Here is an 11,826-nt window from a genome sequence, read left to right as displayed (position 1 = left end):
TGCAAACTGCAAACATATAGAAATATTTGGGATAATAAAGATTACATTTCCTGCTTCTTCTCCCAGGGTGACAGTGACTCCAGATGGGATCCTGTGGATCCACAACATCAGCAGGGCAGATGAGGGGAAGTACACCTGCTTTGCTGAGAACTACTTGGGCAAGGCCAACAGCACTGGACACCTGTCAGTTAGAGGTACACAAAAGCATGGATGCACACATACATACACACGCAAAAACACACACACATTTGCACACACATGGCATGCACATTCTTACACACGTGTACACACACACTGACCCACTGAAACACCAGTGTTTGTTCTAAGACAGTTTCACTCCTCCCCAACTCTCCTCCTTCGCTTTCTCCTTCCCCTCTCTTCCCCAGATGCCACTAAGATCACCCTAGCTCCCTCCAACGCTGACATCAACCAGGAAGAGAACGTCACGCTGCAATGTCACGCGTCACATGATCCCACCATGGACCTCACCTTCACCTGGGCTCATAACGGAGCTCTGCTGGACCTGGAGGACCCCGCCGGACCGTACCACCGTGTGGAGGGGGTGAGTTAGTCAGGCCACAGTAGAATGTACCACTGCAGGAATGGGTGTGCGTCATGATGAATAAGACAAAAAAAATCCACAGGTTCACTTGGGGTTATTTTCAATCAAACCGTTTGAAATTGAATCAAATTGCTTAACAGATGATTTTTTTAATCAAAAAGACATTTGGTCTGATTTTTTGAGTGAATAGTAGGGTTAATGAAAATGACCATGAATCAGGGTGTATGTATTTACAAGACATTAGTCAGATATATGCCTCATTTCAATCTAAGTTGCAGACCATTTCAAGGAAACTGTCCATTTAATGTGCAGAGTCACAGCCTACTGTTCACGTCTTGCTGATGAAACACTTCTATGTTGATGATGTGACATTGCCATTTTCCATGCCCCTTGGTTTATTGGGGATTAGAGTTTATAATCCTGACCCAAACAAATTACGGTCAGCACTATGATTTCACTGCCACTGGAGTCGTCTTATAATGGGATAGACTTTCAAAGCAGAGTGTTGGATATAATTGAATTTCATTTGAATTCAAATTACCTTCAGTACTGCTGTGAAACTGTGATTATATGAATACCTGGCTTGTTTCTCTGTATCAGGCAGACCATGTCTCCAATTACTGAGTATGTCTCTAATTCTGAACAAGCTCTCTCTCTCTTTCTCTCTCTCTCTCTCTCTCTCTGTTTCTTTCTTTCTTTCTCTCACTTGCACTCTCTGTCTCTCTGTCTCTCTGTCTCTCTGTCTCTCTCTCTCTCTCTCTCTCTCTCACACTCTCGCACTCTCGCACTCTCTCTTTCGCACTCTCTCTCTCTTTCTCTCACTTGCACTCTGTCTCTCCGTCTCTCTCTTTCTTTCTCTCACTTGCGCTCTCTGTCTCTCTCTTTCTGTCTTTCTTTCTCTGTCTCTCTCTTTCTTTCTCTGTCTCTTTCTGTCTTTCTTTCTCTGTCTCTTTCTCTGTCTTTCTTTCTATATGTCTCTTTCTGTCTGTCTTTCTCTCACTTGCGCTGTCTGTCTCTCTGTCTCTCCCTGTCTCTGTCTATTTCTGTCTTTCTTTCTCTATCTATTTCTGTCTTTCTTTCTCTGTCTATTTCTGTCTTTCTTTCTCTATCTATTTCTGTCTTTCTTTCTCTGTCTATTTCTGTCTTTCTTTCTCTGTCTATTTGTCTGTCTGTCTGTCTGTCTGTCTGTCTGTCTGTCTGTCTGTCTGTCTGTCTGTCTGTCTGTCTGTCTGTCTGTCTCTCTGTCTCTCTGTCTCTCTGTCTCTCTGTCTCTCTGTCTCTCTGTCTTTCAATTCAATGTGCTTTATTGGCATGACATAACAATGTACATATTGCCAAAGCTTATTTTGTATATTTACAATATAAAATAAAAATGAGAACAGTAACAACAACAAACAAGTGTTAAAATAACCTTACATTGAACAATAACAATAAGCATACAGTGGAGTGCATGTGCAGGTTGATTGGTTTGTAGTGCGCTGCCAACCCACAGTTCTCTGCGTCCTCCCCCAACAGGACAGGTAGCCTTCTCTCATCAGAGAAGTCTTTGAAACCTCGAATAAGGGTTTCACATTTGGGGAAATTACACTCTAATTGTTTTATATTTTTTACATTTTGTCAGGAAATGCAGCTACGTCTCAGGTTCTGCTGTGGTGCGGTGGTTGCACAGCCTTTCCTCTACAGGGTTTTTCTGTGCTCACGGAGTCTGTACTTTGTGAAGGTTTTTCTAAGGTTTTGATTTAGCCACAGTGTACTGTCGATTTAGGGCCAGATAGCACTGCATTTTGCTTTGTGTTTGTGCTTGTCTTTCTCTCACTTACGCTCTCTGTCTCTCTGTCTCTCTCTTTCTGTATTTTTTTCTCTGTCTCTTTCTCTGTCTTTCTCTCTCTCTGTCTCGCTCTTTCTGTCTTTCTTTCTCTCTCTCTCTCTCTGTCTCGCTCTTTCTGTCTTTCTTTCTCTCTCTCTCTTTCTGTCTATTTCTGTCTTTCTTTCTTTGTCTCTTTCTCTGTCTTTCTGTCTCTGTCTTTCTGTCTCTGTCTCTGTCTCTGTCTCTGTCTCTGTCTCTGTCTCTGTCTCTTTCTCTGTCTCTGTCACTGTCTGTCTGTCTGTCTGTCTGTCTGTCTGTCTGTCTGTCTGTCTGTCTGTCTGTCTGTCTGTCTGTCTGTCTGTCTGTCTCTTTCTCTCTCTCTCTCTCTGTCTTTCTCTTACTTGCGCTGTCTTTATTTCTGTCTGTCTGTTTCTCTGTCTGTCTCTCTGTCTGTCTCTCTCTCTCTCTGTCTTTCTCTGTCTCTCTAACAGAAGGAGACCATAGGGGATCTGTTGATAGTGAGTGGTCAGCTGAGTCAGGCCGGTACATACAGCTGTACAGCTCAGACCGTGGTGGACAGCGCCTCAGCCTCCGCTAAACTGGTGGTCAGAGGTAAGACCCGATCATATCACAACAACTCACCTGTCCTTTTTCTATGATGGTCATCCTCATGAAATGTTTGTGTTACAGCATTGCAGGATTTCGATTCTACATTTCATGAGGATTTTTACTTAATTACTTACTTGCGTAATCCTCTTCATCCCCAGGCCACAATGAGCTCCGTCCACTACTTTCTGGGTGAGGATTTGTAGTTGCATGTAAATGAAGGAATTTGGATAAATGTCCTGACCATGCATTCTCCAACGGTCTCTCCTCAGGCCCCCCGGGACCTCCTGGTGGTTTAGTGGTGAAGAACGTTGCTGAGACGTCGGCGGAGCTGCGGTGGAGTCGTGGCTATGACAACCACAGCCCCATCGGGAAGTATGTCATCATGGGTTGCTCCCCACTGTCATCCGGATGGAGGACGATGAGGACAGGTGAGAGGAACACCGTTGTGTGTGCACGCGTGCATATGAATGTATGTTTTTGTATCAATCAATCAGTCCCTGACCTCTCCCTCTCCCCATACTCCTCTCCCCCCGCAGAACCATCTAACATTGAAGGCAATGCTGAATCGGCTCGTGTGGTTGGCCTGTTGCCCTGGATGGACTATGAGTTCCAGGTCATCGCCAGTAACATCCTGGGTAGTGGAGAGCCTAGCATGTCCTCTCACACCGTACGCACCCAGCAAGCAGCTCCCACAGTGGCCCCTAGTGGACTAGGTGGAGGAGGAGGAGACCGCAACGAACTCATCATCACCTGGACCGTAAGTGTGTCTGTCTGTGTATGTGTACGCATGCCTGAGTGTGTGTGTGTGTGTGTGCGCATTTTAGAGAGAGAGTTAGATGGAGAGCTTTGTCAAAGTTGACATGAAGTTTTGTTTGAATCTGATCCCAGCCCATGGCCAGAGAGTACCAGAACGGAGATGGCTTTGGCTACATCCTGGCATTCCGGAAGCGGAACACTCCGACATGGGTGGTGGAGCGTGTTTCCAACGTGGAGTCGTCTCGCTATGTGTACTCCAACCAGAGCCTGTCCCCCTACTGCCCATTTGAGGTGAAGATCAAAGCCTACAACCGTAAAGGAGAGGGTCCCTTCAGCCAGATTGCCCTGGTGCACTCTGCAGAGGAGGGTGAGTCAGAACAGATCTGGGTTATACAAGAAGGATGAGGAACATTATGCTACATTGCCACAAGAGGGCGAACAAAAACACAAAAAACAAAATGTTACCAACCACATTTGTTCACTGTGTTTATCGTACTTGTGTGTGTTGGATATAATCCTCAACCCTAATTTCACCCCTGCCCCTCCATGCAGAGCCCACGGTGGCGCCCTCGAGGATCAACGCCACGGCTCTGACGGCGTTCGAGATGCAGGTGTCGTGGGACCCGGTCCAACACCTCAGCGCCAATGGCATCCTCAGAGGTTACGAGGTTAAGGAACTGCACAACATACACATGAACATCCATGAAATATATAATACGATATACCCCGACATGTGCATTTACCCCAAACAATGTGACAAGCAATGGGCCCTGGTCGAAAGTTGTGCATTATAAAGGGAATAGCATGCAATTTGGGACCCATATCTAGACTTCATGTTCAAACCAGTCTGAACCAGTCAGTACTGGTGTGCAAGTTAACTGAGGTAACAGCTATGCTATTACCATCCTGAGGCAACAGTGACATTGCCCTGGAGATGACCTCACCTCATCTCCTCAGCCTTGATATCTTATATCCCCCGACTAATAAAGGTTTTATTCATTTATTTGATGTGTTGTTTGGTTGGGATCCGTCGACCAGGCAGATTAGGTCTGGCTGGTTATCATGATGACCCTGAGGGGAAAAAATGGGAGAGTCAGAGTGAGAGTCATTAATGTTATGACAGGGCAGCTGGAGGAAACTTTGCTCATTAATCTGGTTATTGTTCATTGTACACATTTAAAAGGAAACTGTTTAAGAGATAACAGAATGCTTACATTTTAGGGCCTTCAAGTGATATTTACCTCACAGTATATTGTGCGAAAAAATTATTTGGTTGTTTCTTTTTTTGGGGGAATGCCCCCAGTTTTTCACGGAGATGTACTCTTGGTGGCATCAGCACACTAAAATGTGTGTTTACAGATCCGGTACTGGCGTCAGCATGAGCGGGAGGCAGCTGCAGACCGTGTGCGTACAGCCGGGTTGGAGACAAAGGCTCGGGTGGCAGGACTGAGACCCAGCACCCGGTACCATGTTACCGTGCTGGCCTACAACAGCGCTGGCACAGGACCAGCCTCACCCAAATCCACTGTCACTACCAGGAGACCACGTATGTAGGATACACACACAGAGTTTCCACCACCAACACACCGTACTGAATGTGTGACATAATAAACACACACACTCAAATATTGTTTCAGTCCCCTGGCCCCAGCCCTCTTCGAGGGATCAGATGTGACATAACCGGGTTAGGCCAGCGGTGCAAGTATGAGTTCTCCCATGTGGGATAAGATGGATTGTCCCTACCGGCTGAGAATACCCCAGGGGTTCAAACACACAGTGTGTTTGGGAGGGGAGATATCCACCATGCACCTGACTACCAGCATGCACTGGACTTCAAGAAAGGCAAGAAATATTTGGGTATTAGTCCATTGATATACCCTGTAGTTCCCAAAATGTTTTGCATGTCCACAATCATGTTTTCAAGATATGTCACTTTTAAAATGCAGAAATGCAGCCTGTCAGATGCGTTTTGTCGTATCTCTTGAAAACTTGATCGCTGACATACAAAACATTTTGGGACTATATCAACAATGGACTGATGAAACAAATACCAAAAGATAGTTTGAGGGTGGAGTTTTCCTTTTAAGTGTATAAAGGGATTCTAGTAGGGGATTTAGATCCTGATACAGAGGATCTTCTCCTCTCTCTTCTCTTCTCTCTGGAACTAAAAAGGGTTCTCCTATGGGGACAGCTGACGAACCCTTTCGGAGCACACGAACATCAACATCACGCACAAACATGGCTATATTAATATATTATGTATGATATCATGCCTTTTAGTTTGCAGTTCGGTTACAGTTTGGATCATAACGTTGCTGTATCTATAATTTGTGCACGAGACCTTTGTATTACCAAGTTATTAAGTATCTAAGTGTAATTCCTCAATAACTTTCTGGTCATGTCTTGATCAAGTAAGTTTCAGAAGGTGAGAGACCGGCCAGTAAGTTGTTGTCTGTTCTTTTATGTCAACAGCTCCTAATCGCCCCCCTGGCAACGTGTTCTGGAAGACTGATGGCTCATGGGTAACTGTGAGGTGGGATCATGTCAAGGCCCTCGGCAACGAATCAGCTGTGCTGGGCTACAAGGTGAGTGGCGTCTGTTTTGAAGGAGAGGTGTGTGTGTGTGCAGGTGGATATGTGTTTGTCATATTGCAAATGCACGGTCAAAATGTTTAAAAGAATGTTCAAATGTGTGAAGGGAAAGGAGATAGGCGGTCAAAATGATTCATGCTGTTTGGATAAATCATAATGAGCTACTTCTGTAAGTAATCCGATTTGCAGAGCAATAAAACTCTTAGAGCATGATACGGCATATCATCAACAGATAACATTAACAATCATTTATTGTTTTTATAATGCGATAGTGTGCAGAGAGAAAAAAAAAGAAAAGGGATAGAAACATTAGCTTCTTAATTAAACCAAAAATACTTCAACAAACATTGAACAAAGGGGCAAAGGAAAAACATGAAATAACTGATTTCCTCTGTACAGTTTGTCAGAATCTGAAATGAAGCGGTTCCCTCCCTCTCTCTTCTTTCAGGTGTTGTATAAGCATGAGGGCCAGTCTGCACTGAAGGTTCTGGACAAGGGGAAGACGTCCGTCACCCTGCCACTACCCAAAGACAACGGCTATGTGGTCCTGGAGATACGCTCCTGGGGGGAGGGAGGAGACGGAGCCGCACACGAGACCATTGTTTCCCGCGACTCAGGTGAGACAGACTGACTGGGTATGTCGCAATAATATCACCTTCTTCCTGAAGTGTACATTCATTCGCTACTTCCCACAAATCTAAAAGCATTGGATTGGTGGAAGGATGGGCTATACTTAAAGGGAATTTCCACCATATTTATATGCCAGTCATTTCCTTTCAAATCAGTGAAGGGAAGTGAACAATTGCACCTTTTGGGAGGAAGGAGATTGTAATAGGGACGTAGCCACTGACACTGAGGTTTGATGGAAGGGAGACTTCGGCACAACACATGTTTTTCAATCACGCACCACATAGCCCCAGAGCTTATCCAGGCAAGGTTTTGTGTCAGGTTTAAGTTACATCCCCACCTGAGACTTGCCTAGCAGCAACACCACTCCTGCTGTGACTAGAACTCACTACAGGAGGAAATAATCCAAATCTCTCCTCCTGTTCTTCACCGAGTCTACCGCCAACAGCTAGCATGGCCTGAGGCTAACAGGATTAGCTAGCTGTCACACGCAGAAGGGTACAAGAGCATAAGTGCTCATTTGAACCAAGAGGGACTAATTAGTGTTTTGTATCATCTGGCGGCCACACACGACATCTGCCTGTGAGGTTGATATGCTGCTGATGGAAGTTGAGGTTTGTCACTGAGTGACGGGGTTTAGTGAGAGGCAGTGAGGGTTAATGGGGGGGTTACCTCACTGGGCTCTGTATTAGTGCACGCAGACATGCACATAGAGATGAAAGATCGTAATTTGTCTCAGCAAAATAATCCTGTAGTAGCAGGATTTGAACATTTAGTCCTTAATGTTGCTTGATCGGTGATATCTGGTCAAAACTAGGCTACGTGAAAAGTAGAATACTGTTAATATAACCGTGTGTTAGTGCGGAAACAGCTCAGCAACAAAAGAGTGATCAAATTAAGATCCTACATCTGTACTGTACACACGTGTGCGCCGGCACCACATACACATTAGTACTTAGATTCTGCTTAAATTTGACCTATGCAGAAATCGCTCCATCATTTCCTATTTGCAAAAATGTCAGTTTATGTGACAAAACAAGCAAGTATAGTGTAGAGAATCATTGTTCCATCAAAATCGCTGTGAAATATATTTTATATAACCAAAAATATTGTATTTTCAGCTGTTTAAAGCTGGTGTACAAAACTGAAAGTGGAAGCTTAGAAATAGAGCACATAGAACAGATCTACCGCTTCCTAGACTTGCTCTCAATTATGTTGTGTCACCTTTAAGACTGCTTAAAATTAGAACACAATAGAGCTGTTTTAGCCAGTCAGAGAGACAGGTTTAAGTGAGTCAATTAGTATTTCCATTGTGCTCCATATTAGGACCTGTCTTTCACTATTCTGAGACCCTAGCTGTGACTCCTCAAAAAAGCCAAGGAGGCAAGTAGGCAACTGTTGGGATAATACTGTACTAGATCATGTCTGCAATTCTGACCCCCTCACCCCACCCCACCTCTCTCTCTCTCGCTCTGTCGCTCTCTTTCTCTCAAACAGGAACTGGAATGATGGTGCAGAACCAAGCAAGATCCCCATGGTCCAATCATGCTCCCCTCCTTCTCACCGCCACACTCTCCCTCACTCTTATTGGCTTACTGGACCTGTGATCTCCGCCAGTCCCTGGACATTGTGTCATAGTTATGGTGTAAAGCCTATTGTTCAGATTCACCTATCTATTGTTTTGTTGTGGCGGGGAGGGTATTTTGATCAGGTGGACAAGGGTGTGTGGGGTAATATTTTGAAGCAAGGGGGATGGGGGAATTAAAATTGTTATTTTATTCTTCTTTTTATAAGAACATCAAACCGGGACATTTTTTAAGTGTGTGTGTCTATGGGTTTTAAGGGAGGGGTCAGACTACCTGATTGTCAATTACATTGGTGTCATTAGAACCATGCCTTATGGGGATACGAGAGGCTTTTGTCCTCCTTCACAGCAGCAGGGCAATTCGTCACACTCGCCATGTCTCCTGGCTTCCCCTACTCTGCTATGAACCCTAAGCTCGATAGCGTATGTCAGTCGTGCTTTCTGAAGTCGGTTCAGTTTCGTGTAGTTTAAAAAATGTAAAAAATGGTTTTCGGTTTCAATGTAGTTTTTTTTTTACAATAAATGCACTATGCATAATGTGGGTTGAATGCTGTAATAACACAGAAACATTTTTTTTAAAGCCCCATGATGGTAGTGACGACCCAATACTGCGTATCTCTTATTAACCATTCACATTACTTTATTAATAAAATATGTCTGTTGTGTATGTATACATTTGTTTTATTTGATAACTTCGGACTAGATTCAATCAGATCAAGCAGTAACTGGCACTAGCAGACACCCATGCGGGTGGATGTTTTGGAGGTGTCAGGGGTGAAACTGTACTGCAGTCAAATCGGTGAGCAGCTGCTCTGGTGATCATCGTCACGAAGCTACACCCGCCCCATTTGCGTTAGAAGTTCCGAATAAGAAAGTGTAGGCTATGTAGAAATAATTACACTGAAATTGTAAAATCATTCAACTTAAATAATAAGGATTTCCATCAGACTAATCAAGCTGTAGATTACATCTCACATTCTAGTGTTCAAATTTGTAATCAAGGCTGCATGTGATTTCTCTTATTGCGACTCATTGCAGCCAATGGTAATGTCCACTTTAGGTATAATGCCGGGAGCTGCTTGGGGATTTGACAGCTCTAACACAGTTCTACCTACTACACTGTCAAAACATCAGTTTTGCGGATGTTGGCTAAAGCAGATCTGATTGGGCCCTTTTAAAAAAAAATCCAAGACATTGTCTCATCTCTGCTCATGCAGTTGCAGCCAGCCAGCCTACTATCTCTGTGCTCCCCAATGAGTCATCCTATATATTACCTGGCTCTATAGAGCTGCTGCCTGCGTTGTCTGACGAAATCACTATTTTATTAGTTCTTCCAAGTAAAGAAGGCATACTTTTATGACTGCTGAATACCAACTATCAAACACTTGTATTGTTGGGTAGAGAGTATCTGCTCCACAAACTTGACCGGACAAGTAGGCACGCAATGGATTATGGTCATTATAGTTAATTACCACATTTTCTGCAGTAAACTATATAGAATATTGGGCTGTTGAAAACTACATCTCCCTACTACATCACAGTTTGCGCTTGATCTGATTTCTTTGTTGAGAAACAGTGCATTGAGCTTACAGTAAAAAAAACTAAAAATACATGGAATTCAAATAATTGAACCGACATTGGTCAGTTAGTTAATTAAAAAACAAAAAATAACATTTTGGTTAATCGCTTAGCACTATATGTCACCCAACTTATCTTCTGTATGTAGAACATAATGTGTACATACAGAACAGTAGACATCTCTGGTGCACTCAGACACTGACCAACTCTTTGTCTCTTGAATAAGATGAAGGGGGGATTAAACAGTGACCTCATTCATACATCTCATGGCTCTTCAGGAAGTCTACTTCAAATTGAACTCCCTGTGAATGGACGCATGCTTACTTTCTTATGACACAACTTTTTTGTCTCGTCCTAGGATTTTCTGCCTGTGTGTTGGTTTGTTTGTTTTATGTGATGTAGTTATGGCGGTGACAGCGTCTGAATGAATAACTTCACTCGTCCAAATGAATGTTTACCTTTATGTTCATGTTGGGAACTCAACTTTATAAAGATATTTATCAGTTCTGTGTTTACACTTTTTTTTTGTGCCTGCATTGTTTAGAAGATTCAGACACAAATGGAAAACAATTTCAATTCAGTGTTTTTGGGTAGGTTATGAAACCCATCTATGCCGAAGTGTAAGATGAGCCTTTCGCAATGGCAATAGTTGCGATAAAACGATGAAAGCAGGTACTGAAGACTGATCACAAAGTACAGTGTTATCGTTCACCTCTTACATGTCATGTTGTTCATTAACTGTTAATCATGCAACACTTCTGCCATAAACACTGCCTGTCTGAGGAGAGTTCACTGCAAGGATATGTCATCTATGGAACATACCCGCGTCTGCTAGTTAATCATGAAGCCCCTGTGGGATTGATTTGGGTGGAAAGCCAGGATAATACCCACACACTGTTTAGATGTTCCCAAAGTTACAATACTAACATGTCAACCACTCAAGCCTATTGCCACTGTATATTAAAACCATGGCAGCATTTGAACAGTGGATATTCTTTTTCCATATTTGATACCCCTTTGCACCTGTAAAGTCTGTGGAATGTGTGTTCTGTATAATACCTTGAACTATTGATTTTGGGCATAGTCAAGTAGTTCAATGGTAAACGGCCATTTTAACACAGTGTGTCTGTTCTGAATATAACTACCGGTAGATGAAGCTTAGGCAACAGGAAACAAAATGGCAACTACTGTATTTTGTCTCTTGTTTTATTTATTTGTTTATTTTTCATTTCTGGTTGCTCTGAAACATTCATAGGCAGGTTGGCCAGTGGCAGTACAGTTCTGCTGCTACATGTTGTTCTATGCAGTAGAACAGTGCAAGGTATCAAGACGTTTTGCGGCACTTCAGGGTTTGTGGTTCCTCATAAATTGTCATTGTTAGCTCATGATTTCGATACATCTCAGGAGCTTAGGAATCAAACAATACTTTTTGTGGTTTGCAAGCGGTCTGGAGAAGCCAAAATCATATTGTGTTTTGTTATTTGTAAAAGTCTGAGAGGTGAAAAAGGTTTGTTGAGTAAAGTGGTTGGATGATGGTTTTTCTGGTGTTGTTTGGTTGTCAGCTACATCTCACTTTGTTGTGCCCACAACTGTATAGAAGTTATTATGATGTTATTGACTCTCTTACACAGACATCGATTGATTGTCGACATCAGAATGAGCAAGATACAAACACACTCTGGACATGAAACATGTTGATGACAATCTGTTA

The 11,826-nt window shown here is 43.2% G+C and overlaps 1 protein-coding gene across 3 annotated transcripts in view; it reads left to right on the top strand.

The window, feature by feature from the left end:
• LOC118388821 (contactin-2-like) overlaps positions 1 to 10,621 on the top strand; it is an 89,076-nt gene extending 78,455 nt beyond the window's left edge. For all 3 annotated transcript variants that reach the window (XM_052527105.1, XM_035778308.2, XM_052527106.1), the window contains 11 exons: positions 67 to 194; positions 387 to 562; positions 2,861 to 2,981; positions 3,248 to 3,406; positions 3,515 to 3,735; positions 3,867 to 4,101; positions 4,287 to 4,402; positions 5,094 to 5,280; positions 6,207 to 6,319; positions 6,774 to 6,942; positions 8,450 to 10,621. In XM_052527105.1, coding sequence (XP_052383065.1) covers positions 67 to 194; positions 387 to 562; positions 2,861 to 2,981; positions 3,248 to 3,406; positions 3,515 to 3,735; positions 3,867 to 4,101; positions 4,287 to 4,402; positions 5,094 to 5,280; positions 6,207 to 6,319; positions 6,774 to 6,942; positions 8,450 to 8,559 — 1,735 coding nt within the window. In that variant the 3' untranslated portion in view covers positions 8,560 to 10,621. The remainder of the gene's footprint in view (positions 1 to 66; positions 195 to 386; positions 563 to 2,860; positions 2,982 to 3,247; positions 3,407 to 3,514; positions 3,736 to 3,866; positions 4,102 to 4,286; positions 4,403 to 5,093; positions 5,281 to 6,206; positions 6,320 to 6,773; positions 6,943 to 8,449) is intronic.
• The last annotated feature ends 1,205 nt before the right edge of the window (positions 10,622 to 11,826 follow it).

Source organism: Oncorhynchus keta, chromosome 10 (genome assembly GCF_023373465.1).
Source record: "Oncorhynchus keta strain PuntledgeMale-10-30-2019 chromosome 10, Oket_V2, whole genome shotgun sequence".
NCBI lineage: Eukaryota > Metazoa > Chordata > Actinopteri > Salmoniformes > Salmonidae > Oncorhynchus > Oncorhynchus keta.
Note: the sequence above shows the minus strand (reverse complement) of the source record. Positions and strands in the feature narration are given on the sequence as shown.